Source organism: Mesoplodon bidens (assembly GCF_964165515.1).
Source record: "Mesoplodon bidens genome assembly, chromosome: 3".
NCBI lineage: Eukaryota > Metazoa > Chordata > Mammalia > Artiodactyla > Ziphiidae > Mesoplodon > Mesoplodon bidens.
Genome location: NC_138178.1, coordinates 84,103,600 through 84,119,144, shown reverse-complemented (window position 1 = coordinate 84,119,144; position 15,545 = coordinate 84,103,600). Strand labels below are relative to the sequence as shown.

The following is a 15,545-nucleotide window of genomic DNA, read 5'->3' as shown; positions in this document are numbered from 1 at the left end:
TTCATACCACTATGATTCTTTATGTCACTGGTATTTGATGCCACTAAGAAGCTTCTACTAATTACTAATAATTGCTAACACTCACTGGACATCCACTATGCACCAGACACTGTTGTAAGATTTCCATGTGCTTTATCTCATTTCACTTCATCCTCAGCACAGATTTATCAAGTAGATACCATTATTATCCCCTTTTACTGATGAGGAATCTGAAGTTGAGAGAGGCTGGAATAATTTGCCCCAAGGTCACATCATTAATGAGTGGTAGAAGTTTCACTCCAGAAACTTTCTCTCCTTGATCTGCTCTTCTAGGCGGAGAAGAAGCCTGGTGAAAATCAAGTGTGCTCTCAAATATGCCAGATCCTAGATGCATGTTGGGTCAAAGATGATATGGGTAGATGAGCCATTCCACAGCTAAAAGGCTCCCCTTTGCTTTTCCATTCTCTGAACAATTTATCCTTGGAAGGGTCTGCACTTTTAAAATCATAAAGCTTTCAATGAAGCAAGGAGCAAAGTACACAAATGCATGGTTATGAACTCAGTCTCCTTCCATTTGTACGTTAAAATATGCTGGGAAGTCATTTTTTTAAATTTTATCTTTTATCTTTTTTTTTTCTGTGTGTGCATGAAAGAAGCAAATGCCAAGATAGAGAGTGAATTAGATAAACTTATAATGACGATGGCTCTGTTTAACATGGGAGCATCATTTCACTTAACAGGATCTAATAAGGCAGGGCAGTCAAGTCACCAGGCTACCCTGTGTCTACAGAGCTTCTAATATTCTGTATAGCACCAAATCTCTCTCCTGAGATCCCTGGGAAGGATGCATGATGGCAGAGCTCTTGTATGACATTCATCTTCATGAGTGAGCTGTTCCATCTCCTCTCACGAGCAGAGATAAATGTCAGAAGAGATCAGCTGTTGTGTATTACATGGCCACTCTGAGCATGCAGCTTCCCTCCCTCTGCCCTTCAGCACCAAAATTACTTTAGACCAGAGCTGGGAGAAAATTCAAAAAGGTGTGAGGCTGTGTACATTAGAGGGAGGAGCAGACCGCAGGGAAGTAAATAAAGCAGGAACTAAAACAGTCCTTGCTTACTTTTACAAGAGGCATGGAAAAATAAGCCTGCCCATTTCTGTTCTTCCCTTTGGAGGATCCCTTTTGATTTTCTAGCTTAGGGATCTGCCAGGTGGGTGGGCGAGGGGGTGGGATGGGGGGGAACAGGTACCCCAGGGGAGGGGCAAGAAGATCAGATCTACTGAACACAGGGAGAAGATATTAGAATTTCTCTTTAAATTTATTATGATCTAATAAGGAAGAAAGAAAGTTGTCTAAGGTTTAATATGGGGATGGACAACGCTGCCCCTATGCTGTCCAAGTCAAGCTACTATGATGAATAATTATAAAACAAGCTAGATTACACTACAGCAGTCTTATCCATTCTTCTCTGTTGTTTTCCAGGGCTGGAATATGAAAAATACATTACATTTTATATCTATGGTTTTCATAGGTCAGGTAGTTTAGTATCGACTGCTGTACAGGAGGCTTCCTGAGGGAGGGATGAGAGCAGCTCACCATCTCTCTCATTCTTTAGATTTCAGCTTCTGGCAAGGTATTTAAACTTGCAGAAGACTTCTCTGGTGGATTTACAGATTATATTATCTAAATTAAACTAAACCCTGCAATATAGATAATTAGTATTTTCTAAATTCTGCTTGGAATTCAGAGATTGATAATAATATTACATTTTAAACACAAATGACCGAGAAAATGAAAGAACTGACATGGCCTACTTCCTACCTTAATATTAGCTCTTTCTCAAGAATTCTTATTTGTGTAAAAATTATCTAATTAGATTGGAGAAGTTAACCACCATTTTTCAAAATTAGCCAAAAGGCAATTTACAACTATATTTTTCATGGTAAACCTTAAGGGTATAGGATGCCCTGAGTTACCAATAGTAAAAAAATATATAACAATTTGACATTTAAAATTTAAAGATTTAAATTGAAAATTATTTTTCTCATCTTTTCCCCATGTCTTAAAATTCTAAACTTTCTGCATGTTTTCTAGTATGCATAATATATTAGTATAGTAAGGCATGTATAATTGATTTTTTTAAATTATGAACAATTCTATATTAAAAGTACATGGATTAGTATATCTTATCAAGATAGTTTGGAGATCACTTTCTAAGTGATGATGCTCCGACCCACAAAGCAGTTGGCCCACCTCCTTAACTGATCACTGTTGCTATCACTTTTTGAAGGAAATGGATATCCCATTCTTTCTGAGTACTCTTTTCTTTCACCCTCCCATAGATATACTCAGGTACCATGGCTCATGGTTCTCTCCACAATAAGCACCCTGGCACCCCCTTTAGAACATGGTACTAAATATAAGAATGTAATAGAAATAAGACTTCTGAGTTCCTGATGACATATTGGAGACAAAGAAATAGGAGGTAAAGTTCTCCCAAATTAATACATTAGAGAGCATAAAGTCAGGGATGAAGCCAAAAAATCTTCAAAAGCAGATCAACTCAAAGACTGTGATGGGTAAAAGAGAGAAATAAATACATTGTATAATCTAAGGCATTCTACGGTAGGGAAAGGCACTCTGATTTGCAGTTGAATAGAGATACACATAACATATCTATCCTGTTGTTAGATCCCATTATTGGAAATATGTTAACACAATGCAGTGAATTGGTGTAAAACAAACTATGTTATAATGTAGCAATCTTATCCATTCATCTCTGTTGTATTCATGGCTAGAAGATGAAAAACGAATTACATTACACATTCATGGTTTTCATGTTACCCCTCTGTTACTCTTTAATCACATAACAATTGTCTTGTTCATGAATCTAAAAGCTATTAACATTAACATTGTCATTCTTTAGGCCAAGGCTCTGCTTTGGGATGTTTGATTTCTTCCTTTTCCTCTTGGCAGATTCTAAATCCCCTTAAGCCCACGCCTTATCCCCCACCTCCAAGGAAGCAGCCTCCAGGGACAGCTTCCCCCCTCCCAAAGGATGCTGAATGTTATGTTTGTCCAATCTCTTACTAACCTCCAGATCCAAGCCCACTGCAAGCCGGGTCTTTCATGTTTATTTAGAATTACTATTTCTCGAGGACACTAAAAATTATTCTTGACACACCAAAGTCCAAATTTATGCTTCCATTATTTTCCCCTACAGCTGTGGCCCCTGTCACCTTGAGATGATTTTAGTCTCAATCTCTTTGGACCATAAGAGGATCCTGAGAGTCTGCAGATAGGTGGGTCAGAAAGTCATTGCTATGGAAAACCAACAACATTGTATGGCTTTGCTATTGTTCTGAAGAATATAATGAAAATACTACCCAGGTCCATATTCTAATACATCCAAGACTAAAGACTGCTGACTCTTTCATTACAAACTGTTAGCCCATCTCTGTGCTTTATAGACTATCCTTACTTCTATGGTGATGATTGCCCTTGTGTCTGATAGAGCAACAAGATTCTTGACCTTCTTATCTGTCAATGCTCCTGATAGTCTCAAAAGCCAAGAGGCATAAGCATTTTTACTCTTTCTTTGTGATATTTGCAACTATCCTGAACTCAAGAATGCCTGATAATATTTTTAGGGGCCTCCTGTCATCTCAGAAAGAGATATAAATTACTTTATCCAAGAAAATAAGCACTAGCGTATCGGTTTTTTATAAGAAACCAGCAACAAGATAATAATTAGCTACATAGTTTCTACCTGTCCACATTCCCTATCCTTTTTTTGTCTTATGAATTTGTATTTTATTTTCTAGCAAAGGAAAGTGCACAAATAAGCAATTCATGGGTCTGGAATGCATGCATGTATTTTATCAAAATATATGGATAATTCAAATTTCATCACACCTTTACAGGATACATTGATGGAAGTGGCTACTGATCAAGAGTTGAAGATGAATTCTGAAAATACCTTTCTCTTCTATTTTTTCCAAAATGTATCTTTCTGTGGAGCAACAGTTACTTAAGTATATTTCTCACATATTCATGTTTATCTGCTTTGGAAAACTGAAGCATGGGATGGATAAGAATTAAATTAGAATATCTCACACTTTTTGTTCACTGGGACCAATGGAAACAGGAAAAGAACTGAAGCTTGATGCACTAATCATAGGTTGAGTCTATATAATAATATCCAACAGTAAGGTCTAAAGGTTTTAAGGTGTTTAAATAAGAATAGATGACTTTTCAGAAAACCAAAAGATATTTCTTGAGGTCTACTGTGGGTGCCGTTTCACACGCTTAGGCTTCTGAAGGACAGAGCATTTGCCACTGGAAGAGTGACAAGTACAGCAGACAAGCACAGATTGCTCAGGTTTGTAAGATTAACATGGAGAAGCAGGAAACTGAGAGAGAACAGAAGAGCAAAGGAAGCTAACAACACTCTAACTTACTTGTAATAACAGATTTCATAGCCTGTCCGTACCCAGGCAGGTCTACCAAGAAGAGCCTCCTTCACAGAATACAGAGTTGGCTGCATCCCTACACAAAATAAAGGCAGGATTAATCCATTAGGTGGGGGGTGGGGGGAATAGAAAAGGAGAGCTGTGGTAGGTTGAATAATGGCCCTCAAAGATACCCAGGTCTTAATCCATGGAAGCTGTATATTAACCTTATATGACAAAAGGGACTTTGTAGATATGGTTAAATTAAGTATCTTGAGATGGGGAGATTATCCTGGTGGGCCCTAAATTCAATCACACGTGTCTTTCCAAGAGGGAGGTAAAGGGAGGTTTGACTACAGAGGAAAAGCAATGTGGCCGAAGCAGAGAGATTTGAAGATGTTATGCAGCTGACTTTGAAGATGGAGGAAAGGGCCATGAGCCAAGGAATGTGAGGAACCTCTAAAAGCCGGAAGAGGAAAGGAAACAAATAATCCCCTAGAATGTCCAGAGGAAGCATGGCCTTTCCAACGCCTTGACTTAAGACCAGTGAAACTGATTTGGGACTTGTGGACTCCAGAACTGTAAGAGAATATATTTGTCTTCTTTGAAGCCACAAAATGTGGGACAATTTGTTACAGCCGCTGCATCAAGTGAATACAAGAGCCAAGGCTCACCTTTTCTCTTTCTATACCAGCAAGAGTCTATTTAATCAGTACAAAATAGAGGTAATGTCCTATGCTCGGACCTGGAGCTACGGGGAATATTTTTTCCTTACTCAGAGCCACTAATACATTAGTATGTGAGCCAGCAATAACACGCAGAATTTCCCATTTCTAGAAACATTCAAAATAAATATGGGCTACTAGTCAGTCATTGTCCCTTGAACGCCCCCTCTAAAAGTGCCACAGGTATTCAGGAGAATTTAAACTTTCTCCAGAGTTTTCTGAGAGTGTAACTCGGTGTTGTCCAATGGAATTGTGCCGTTTGCCTGTCTGTGACAAATATCAACAGATCAGTACATTTGCTTCTATGGGTTTTAGGAGGTGGAGAGAAGGAATAAATGAGAGGGCTCACTGGCCTCAAAAAGTTCAAGGTGGGGCAAGGGAGGCAGGAAGCGGCGGAAAGTTATGTGAGGTATTAACATTTCATAGCACAGGGAGAGTTTCAAGCTTCCCCTCCCATAGTAGCAATTTACCATAGGTTGGCGGCCGTCTTGCCATACCTGGCAACCAAAACATGTCAGCCCAACTTCAAACCCTCTGCAACCCAAGCAGGGCTTCTGATAATAATTCAAGCACTCAAAAGTGACATCATTTTTGGTGTTATTGAGAAAGTCTCTATTTCCCAAGAGCTCATACCATAATTGAACTGGCTGTTGGCCTTCTCACAGTTGATAACGTTGACGCGATAAGGGACCGCATCTCTCATACCGCTCACCTCGAAGTAGAACCACTGCTGGTGCTGCGTGCTATTCACATCAGCATTGACCAGTAAGTCGTACTCCAACCTGCAAAGTCAGAAGCAAGATCAGAGTGTTAAAAGCCTTTAAGAGAACTTCCAACACTGAGAAATCTATACATCTCAGGTTCTGGATGATGGATGTAAGATCCAGGATCTTGGTTGGCTGGTAAGTTATAGTTATCATCCTTATCTCACAATGTTGGACAGAGGCTTTGGAAATTTAAGGAGTGGGGAGCAGTGTCCTGGTATTAGAAGGGTCAGTTATACAACTATAGCCCATCTTTTTATTAAATGGTAATGAAGTTTCTGTCCAGCTGGAAAAATGCAAGTGTGCTATATCCCAGAGAAAATGTGGTCACATCTGGTTGGATATGCCATTACTATTTGATGTTAGACATGACTTCTGAGCATCAGTCTCCTCAAATGAAAAATAGAAATAGTGTCTAGGGACTTCCCTGGTGGCACAGTGGTTAAAAATCCGCCTGCCAATGAAGGGGACATGGGTTCGAGCCCTGGTCGGGGAAGATCCCACATGCCACAGAACAACAAAGACCATGCGCCACAACTACTGAGCCTGTGCTCTAGAGCCTGCGAGCCACAACTACTGTGCCTGCGTGCCACAACTACTGAAGCCCATGCGCCTAGAGCCCATGCTCCACAACAAAGAGAAGCCACCGCAATGAGAAGCCCGCACACTGAAATGAAGTGTAGTCCCCCACTGGCCGCAACTAGAGAAAGCCCGCACGCAGCAACAAAGATCCAACACAGCCGTAAATAAATTAATTAATTAATTTAAAAAAAAAGAAATGGTGCCTAAACTTGCAGTACTGTTTGTAAAGATTGAGTAGTATAATATATGTAAATCCCCAGCAAGGCAACAAACATGAATTAGACTAGCAATGAAAGATTTGTCTGTTTGTTTTTTCCCTTTTTAACTGATTTAGTTTACATGAAGTAAAGTACACAGATCTTAAATGTACAGCTCAACGAGTTTAAGCAAATTCATCTGGATACACCTGTGTGACGACTCCCTGGATCAATATGTAGAACAGTTCCAGCACCCCAGAAAGTCCTTATGTGTCCCCACACAATCACTATGTCTCCAAAAAATTACTTTTTCAAGCTTGAGCAACAGAATTAGCAATAAAGCTTTGACTTAAACATTATCATCAGGATATTTCATTTTCAAAAATATTCTTATCCCATCCCCTTGGCATGCTCTTTGAGTTGCTCTTCTAGAAAGGGCAATGGTTTTGCCCTGATTCGTTCATACTCTCCTACTCTGGCCCTCTGATTAAATGGCAGTGTATAGTGAGATTTGTGGAAGGGGAGAGCTTTGTTGAAGCCGTAGCAGAGCAGATGGTGTCCCACCCCTCCCACCGTCACTATAAGCAACACACTCTAACCAATGAACTCACCATACAATGAATGAAGCTATAGTTGGCACCATAGGGACACCCATGAGAACAATTCCAGGAAGTCTATGACCCTCCAATTGTCTGCTATGCCCACAATGCTCTCGCTAAAAAGTGATCATAAAAAATCCTTGCCTGTAAGTAGGTTTGTTTTCTGTCATTTGACTCTGTCACCCAGACCACAACTGACGAGTTTAGGATTCTACACTCTGGCCAAAGGCAGATATAAAGAGAAAGACCTGAGTAAGGCCAGGAGCTTAGGCACATCCTGGACTACTCATTTTCCCACTAGGAGATTCCTAATCAGGTCTTCCCTCCTGGATCCTTGGAACTTGATAAATGAAGAGAATAAATAATAAAAGCGGGAGCTGTAGGAAGAAGAAGCTGAGATAGCAAACAAGAAAGAGAAGGAGGCTGAGGAGGAATCTTAACATGCCTGCCTTTCCCTTCTCCATACCAAACAGCTCCACTTGTATTTGTTTTATGTTGGGCTTCCTTGAAATATTTCACGTACCAAAAAAAATGACTTACCACTCACCACGTCCCAAAAAGGGAAAACTTCGAAAATGTCTCCTGGGAGGGGGATACAAAACAGGGCTGAGCCATACTGAGTATGGCCCCTGCAGCTTTCCTTACTTACTCACGCACTTGGATGGCTTTGCGAAGATTTCCAGACTCAAACTTGGAGAAGAACCGTAAGCAGTCAGAAGTGGTGTCTTGCAAAGGCCTGTAATGAAATAGAGAACCTTTGAACATAGGACTTATTGCTGTTCTTGGGCACAGTTTAACATTTCTTAGAGATAAACTTTCTCTTACAGATCTTTAACCCGAATTTTCACTGTGTTGATTTTAGGAGAAGGAATGGATTATTAACTTAAAATATTCTTATGCTCGTGCCATTAAAAGGATATTCTATACTCCCACCCCCCCTCATTCCACTGATGTTCAAGACCACCTACCAAGGCTCATCTAGACTGAAGACAACTTTATTTATAATATCGCTTGGCTGGATGAGCCTCCGGACATCCTCAAATATTTTGATCCTGGAAAGGAAAATTGAAAACATTTTAAGGGTTGGCCCTCACTCCTTACCCCATTCATCCTATGGTCATGTGGGAAGGGCCTTGGGAGTCATCAGAGAATTATGAAAGAAAAATGTAATCATGATCCAACCTTGAGCTGAATGAGTACAAAAAGCACCACCCCTCCTTCCTTTTCTTCTTTATCAAAAAATAAAACTACACTGAGCAGTAGGAATGTAGGAAGCAGTGATGCCAGATTTTCGTTTTAGGAGGATTCTCTACTCAAAGGAGTTTTGTCAAGAGCATTTGGGCTGAGGGACTTTGAAGCCTCTGGTTGTGTGAATAAGAGGGCCCTCTGCACTAAGACACTTTTGAAGGAGACATTAGGATTGCTGATGGTCTGGGAGGCTCCAATAAGCCTTGAATTCTTGTGTCATTTATAGTCCTTGGTTCTGTTTGCTCCAGAAGACTATGGTCAATCTTCTCTCTGAGAAACACCAATATCTGGGAGACTTAAGTAAGAGGGAGGAAGGATACCTAAGGGATATTTCAGATTCCCTCCTTGAATTTCTGATCCAGGTCTCTGGGGCGGGGAGGGGTAGGAGAAGGGGGAGGGAAGGTCAAAATGAGGCCTAGACTCAGGGGAAAGATGTCCTGTCCAGTGGGGAGCTGTTGCTGGGCCAGCCCCTGTGGTGTGTCTCTCAGGAACTTGAGCACGGAGATAAGGTCAGAGGGGTGAGGTCAGAGATGTCAGCCAGGAGACCAAGTGGAAGCAGTTCTTGGGATCCACCATCAATTTGCTGATGAACTTGCTAACAGTTAAGAAAACTTACTGCTATGCACACTTTGCTCCATAGACTTAGTGTATGCATACTTAGTCTATTTTCTGGGAAAATCGTTTTCTCCTTGAGTTCAGTAATTTTCTTTTTAATCTCACTATGCCTATCCAAAGGCAAAGCTCCATTTCATGCATCCTGGGAATAATCCATCACACAACATTTCTTCCCTGCAGGATGCATTTTTTTTTCCCTTACAATCCTCAGTGATGCAGCAAAACTATTCCCCAAGCCAAGTCAGGTTCTATAAGGTTGGGACTGTGGGATGGAGGTCCACCACCTCCTCTCATTAACAAGAGATCAGATTCCAATTTGCAGTAAATGAGAAAAGTGATCCCAAATAATCCATACTTGTTTTTTCCTGAGAACCTTCCCTTAAGGAATGATCCCAGTATTTGGAGAAACTGGATAATCTTTCCCTTTTGTAGGATTTGCAATGGATACGGGGTAAGGGGTTGCATTAGAATCGTCTAAGAAATTCTTTTTGTGGAAACACATGTCTACCACCACCCTACCCTTGGCTCTGAAATGTCCTAGTAGGGAGGTAAGCTTGTATATTTGGCGAAAATTTCCTTAAGGTTTTTTTTTTTTTTTTGGTGGGGGCGGTACACGGGCCTCTCACTGTTGTGGCCTCTCCCGTTGCGGAGCACAGGCTCCAGACGTGCAGGCCCAGCGGCCATGGCTCACGGGCCCAGCCACTCCACAGCATGTGGGATCTTCCCGGACCAGGGCATGAACTCGTGTCCCCTGCATCGGCAGGCAGACTCTCAACCACTGTGCCACCGGGAAAGCCCTCCTTAAGGCTTTTAACATGCTGCTGACTAATGCTCACTTTCCTGAAGATAACAGAATTATCTGTACAAACCATTCCACCTACAAAAATACTAAAGAAGAAAAAATATATATAGCTCCCAAGTTAGTAGCACCATCACCTTTGGACTCCACATTTACGTTCCAACACGGACTGGGCAGAGAGAGGTGGACAATGACCCCAGAAATCAGGAAATGCCATCATTGTGAAGTCAGACACAGATCTGGTTCTTCTAGCTTTGGCCATACAAAGATAGGGGTCATGGAAGGCGATATGCGTCCGATGTGTCTGCAGGAGCTTATCTATTAATTCAGTAGCTTCTCTAGGTCTAGTGGAATTGGAAAAGGAGGCACTTATCCTTGGGCAGGAAATCGCATCTATGTCCCAAGCATCCTCTTTGAAGGACGCCTGAACGCCTGAGATTTCACTTCCGGAAGAACCTATCCCAAGACCATTGGATTGTGCATTTCGGTATGGGTTCATTCTAGGTCCTTCTTTGGAGGTTAGATGTATGTTGGACCTCCCCATCTTCACTCTGCTCAGAAGGGAGGTCTGGACAGGGACTTCTCTTTCTTGTCCCCAGGAGATTTGGTCCTTATTCAAGCAAAGCCCTTTTGGGGAGGCAGCAGTCAGAATGTGGTGGTGACTGGCACACTGAGTCTCGTCCAAGTTCAAACCACCTCCAGGTTTGGACTCCAGTGCCTTCAGGTTAAAAGTGGAAAAGAATACGTCAGTGTTTCTGTCCAAGTAGAGAATACAATCTGATCCCTGTCCTCACTCTCTGGGCACAGAGCTAAGCATAAATCCTCTGCACTGGAAAACTTTTTCCAAAGTCAGTCAAGGAAAGACTAAGCTTCAAGAGTCAAAGAAATAGCAGAATCCTAGAAACGCACACTTGGAAGGGGCATTTGGTGGGTCTAGTATGAGTCTATGCAGTACATGAAAGCCTCCTACAACACCCCCAAACATTTACAGCCTGGTTGAATGACTCATTTACAGAAACTTCCCTGTATCCCAAGGTGGTTCCTTTTATTTGAGGATCATTCTGATAGTTTAAGAAAAATTCTTTTTTACTCGGAATTAAAATTTCCTTCCCTGAAGCTTTTACCCACCAATGCCTTTCTGCTTTCTAGAGTGAAATACAATATGTCAGCTCCCTTCTATAAGTGACTTAGCGTGTACCCTTAGATATGGCCAAATTCATGGTTTATTAAGAATCATAAGAAAAGAATGGAGGTCCAAAAGCAGGTCTAAATTTTGGTGGGAGCAACAGCAGAAGAAGCAGCAGCAACCAACCACTGGATTAACATGACCAGGCATAAGGTGCTTGATTTGTTTCTGCTAACAACGAAACCCTAGAATCAGGCTGCTCACCTTCAGAAAGCCATCTCATACAACCATCCTACTCTCACAAGAGAATGATTAAGTCACCATGAATTTTCACTTGCTTTCCCAGGACATGAGAGTAAGGCACCCTGCCCACCAGACAACAGGCAGCAATGTGAACCTTCATCCTACTTCCTTCCGAGGTGATGGGTGTCAGATTGTATTGATAGGACCCTTGCATGCATCCTATCTCTGCCACCTTCTCATATTTTTGTTTAGCCTTTTACTTCCCTCTCGGAAAGATCCCAGAAGCAGAATGCTAAAGATGAGCAATGCTTTCCATCTGGAGGCCAGTTTGGATGCCCAGGGTCTGCAAAGAACCCATTAGCATCACCGAGGAGTAGAACCACGGCATACATTCTACCTCAAAACTGCAGGAGAGCTCAAGACACATCGCCTCATATTGCATCAGCTCCTCTTCAGGTCCATCAAGACCAGGTTTGGAGCTCAGTTTGTTCACATCTGTTTCCAAGGCATCATCCTACAATGGCACATTCAAAAAATATGTTACAATCAGGAGAGCCATCCTGAGAAATATCGAGACAAGCTACAGATGGGACTTTTCAGAATCCTGGGACACGGTTTCCTTGCCTCCAAGTTATAGTGCTAGCCTAGTCAAGGATAATTTAATATGTAAGGTTGTATTTTTTAAATACTAAGAAAGATGATAATTTTTCTCAGTGTTCATGTTAGTATTTATCAGCCTTCATCATAAATAATTTATGTAAAATGAGATGAACTATGTAAACAATGAAGCACAATACCAAAGAATTGTTTTTATCTCATCACCACTGTCTTTGCCATAACTGTAACTGTTGTACTTATTCATCTATCTACCTATTTAGGTCACTCTTTTCACAAACGTTTAATGAGCCCCTACTATGAGTGGGCACTCTCCTAGGTACTAAAGACTCATTGATAATTGAACAGACCAAGGTCCATGATTCCATAGAACTTGCCTTCTAGTGAGAAAAGGAAGACAGTAAGAAAGCAAACAAATGAGCAAGGTAACTTCAAACAGTGATAAATGTCATGGGAAGAATGAGAGGTGGTGAAGTGATGGTGAGTGAGGCTGGGGTACAAAGAAGCTAAGGAGGTCACTTTTTTTTTTTTCTTTTTTTTTGCGGTACACGGGCCTCTCACTGTTGTGGCCTCTCCCATTGCAGAGCACAGGCTCCGGACGCGCAGGCTCAGCGGCCATGGTTCACGGGCCCAGTCGCTCTGCGGCATGTGGGATCTTCCTGGACCAGGGCACAAACCCGTGTCCCCTGCATCCGCAGGCGGATTCTCAACCACTGAGCCACCAGGGAAGCCCGGAGGACACATTTTAACAATAACGGCCAAAAAGGCAAAGACTTGGGGCAAGAAATTACTAACAGAAAAAGAAAATAAAAGCAACTTAAATTTGCTTACAGAAAGAAGGTGGCTGAATGTATACACTCATATACAAGAATTCATACATATAACTGAATCACTGCTGTATAGCAGAAATTAACACATTATAAATCAATTATACTTCAATAAAATAAATTTAAAAAATTTTTTTAAATAGAAAGTGGCTGAAGCATAAAGAATAAGAGGAAGACTGCAAGAGTCAAGATTCCATATGCAGGTATGATGCTGAGCCTTCCAGGCTCTGGGGAGGAGGTCATAACCTCCTACTATACCTTTATCCCTTTGTACATTTAAAAGTTTACCGAATCACCACCAGCCTTTTCTTCATTGGGATGAATAATACCAGACCTTTTATTTCTTCTTCTAGATCATCATTTCATAATAGTTTAACAGTGATGGTGACTCTCCTCCAAACGCTTCTGTATTTTTCAAAGGTTATAGAATGTTACAGAGGAAGGACATAGCTCCATCTCTTAATCTTTCTATGCCTCTCCCAGATCAAGTTTCCCTAATAAAATGAAGGGGGAATCCACCCTGTATTTTAGGAATCTATTTTGTTAGTTAAGGAAAAACCTGATAGTCCTGAAAGCCTGGCTTATTCTTCCTGAAATCAAATAAATGTGGAAAATAAATGTTATATTCCTGGGCTTCCCTGGTGGCGCAGTGGTTAAGAATCCGCCTGCCAGTGCAGGGGACATGGGTTCGAGCCCTGGTCCGGGAATATACCACATGCCACGGAGCAACTAAGTCTGTGCGCCACAACTACTGAGCCTGTGCTCTAGAGCCTGTGAGCCACAGCTACTGAAGCCTGCGCACCTAGAACCTGTGCTCCTCAACAAGAGAAGCCACCACAATGAGAAGCTCGTGCACCGCAACGAAGAGTAGCCCCCGCTCACCGCAACTAGAGAAAGCCCGCACACAGCAACGAAGACCCAACGCAGCCAAAAAAATAAATAAATAAGAGGTTAACATAAATTTTTTTAAAAATCATTTTTAAAAATGTTATATTCCTGATTCAGGGGATAGAGTGCAATATTCCATCCATCTTCTGCAATTTTCCTCCAAGCTTTAAATTAAAAGAAATATAGATCCCATGAGGTTGATATAAGGAATTTTTCAGATACAGCGCATACCAGGCCCAAACTCCTTAGCCTGGTACTGGAGATCCCAACACTTACCCTTTCCAGCTTCATCTGTCAGATCTCCCTTCCTTTCACCATCTCTGCTACAGCCTCAGCCATGCCCCAAGGTGGCACCAATAGAAATGCAACCTGCCAGGCATTGAGAAACATCTCCCCACCAACAAGTAAGGTTGGTACGTCTGGAATGAGGAGCGTCAGGTAACCCATGAGCTTCAGCCTATCTAGGTGACCTACTCAGCCTTAGAGCAGGTGTTAGCAAACTATAGCCCACTGCTTGTTTTTGTAAATAAAGTTTTATCGGATCACAGTCATGTCCGTTCATTTATATACTGCCTGCGATGGCTTTCTCAGTATAACAGCAAAGTGGAGTACTTGTAACAGAGACCATCTCTGGTCCTCAAAGCTTGAATCTTGGCCTCTGAATCTCCAGGCACTCAAGCAAGTTGTCAACTACTTCTGTATTTTATAAACACCCTTTATAAATACGCTTATATTTATTTAGGAGTGGACCAGCTTCTCTGTCCTCACAGCAACCCAGAGAAGCTTCATCATTTAGGATTTTGGTACCCATCTAACCCAGATAACTCCCTCCCTCCTCAGGTTCGACCCTTCCAATATTGACTTTCCCCAGCCTTAGATTTGAGTTCAACACCCTTTTGAAGGTGCCCATTCAAACTCTGGTAGAGACAAACCCCAAGTTTACTAGACTGAATTCTGTGAAGATAAAAACTGTCTTATTTGCTTTTGTATCACATTAACATCCCTAAGAACTTAGCATGCCACCTCACATATGGATCATATCCAAGAAAATACCTGAAAGAAATAAAAAGTTTAAGAGGAGGAAAGGAGGGAAGAAAGCAAGGAAGAGCTTGAATTCACCCTTTTCTGTCCTCCTCTTCTTTAGAGTCTGTCCAAATCTAATGTTTGTGTTCATTAAGAAAAACAACAAACAAACATGGACAACCTCTAGTCTATATACGTTGTAAGTTTCTTTCCTTATGATGACATTCACAGTTTTCAATCAAAGAACAGCACCCAACTATACACTCTCAAGGCGCTTTACAGATATAAGTTCCTTTTAATCATTCTTTCTAAGAGGCTTCTCCCAATTGTTAACTAAGATTTTCAAAGGAAAAGGCCACAAGTTAAAGGCCTGCGTCCATTCTCTGACCAGAAATAAATACTCTTGGCTTCTTGCCCACATAACTTGCAGCAAATGCTGTTGGGTTCTCCAGGGGAAAACCCGGTTCCCTGTCTCCTGCTATACCCCAGAATCAAGCCCTTACTCTGATGTTCCTCTGTTTCTCTATAAGGCATGCTCGCACACTTACTTCTCACCTTCTCCTCAGCTCGAAGGCTCTTGACGAATTATTTCCAGGCCCTCACTTATTTGTCTTATGCTTCCTTCCCAGCTGGATTGATTTATTTGTTTAGATTCCACTCCACCCCAACCCACCATCATCTGCAGAGTGGGGGTAAGGAGACAGTCTGAAAGCTCTCCCCCAACCCCATGCTGTGTGAAGTCGAGCACCAGCCTGCAGCTTGTCCCTCCACATCAGATACAAGAGGTGACTGATGCTACACATCAAACATTCAATTATCAAAGAGCCAGCAAGAGGGGTGGTAAAGTGGCATTGATGAATGAC

The 15,545-nt window shown here is 41.6% G+C and overlaps 1 protein-coding gene across 1 annotated transcript in view; it reads right to left on the bottom strand.

The window, feature by feature from the left end:
• Positions 1-15,545, bottom strand: part of LOC308614034 (cytosolic carboxypeptidase 4-like) — a gene marked incomplete at both ends in the record, with an annotated part of 110,209 nt that overhangs the window by 16,472 nt on the left and 78,192 nt on the right. The window contains 6 exons of the mRNA XM_081228250.1: positions 4,441-4,528; positions 5,790-5,938; positions 7,948-8,034; positions 8,267-8,350; positions 10,098-10,678; positions 11,727-11,843. Of these exons, the coding sequence (XP_081084376.1) occupies positions 4,441-4,528; positions 5,790-5,938; positions 7,948-8,034; positions 8,267-8,350; positions 10,098-10,678; positions 11,727-11,843 (1,106 nt within the window). The remainder of the gene's footprint in view (positions 1-4,440; positions 4,529-5,789; positions 5,939-7,947; positions 8,035-8,266; positions 8,351-10,097; positions 10,679-11,726; positions 11,844-15,545) is intronic.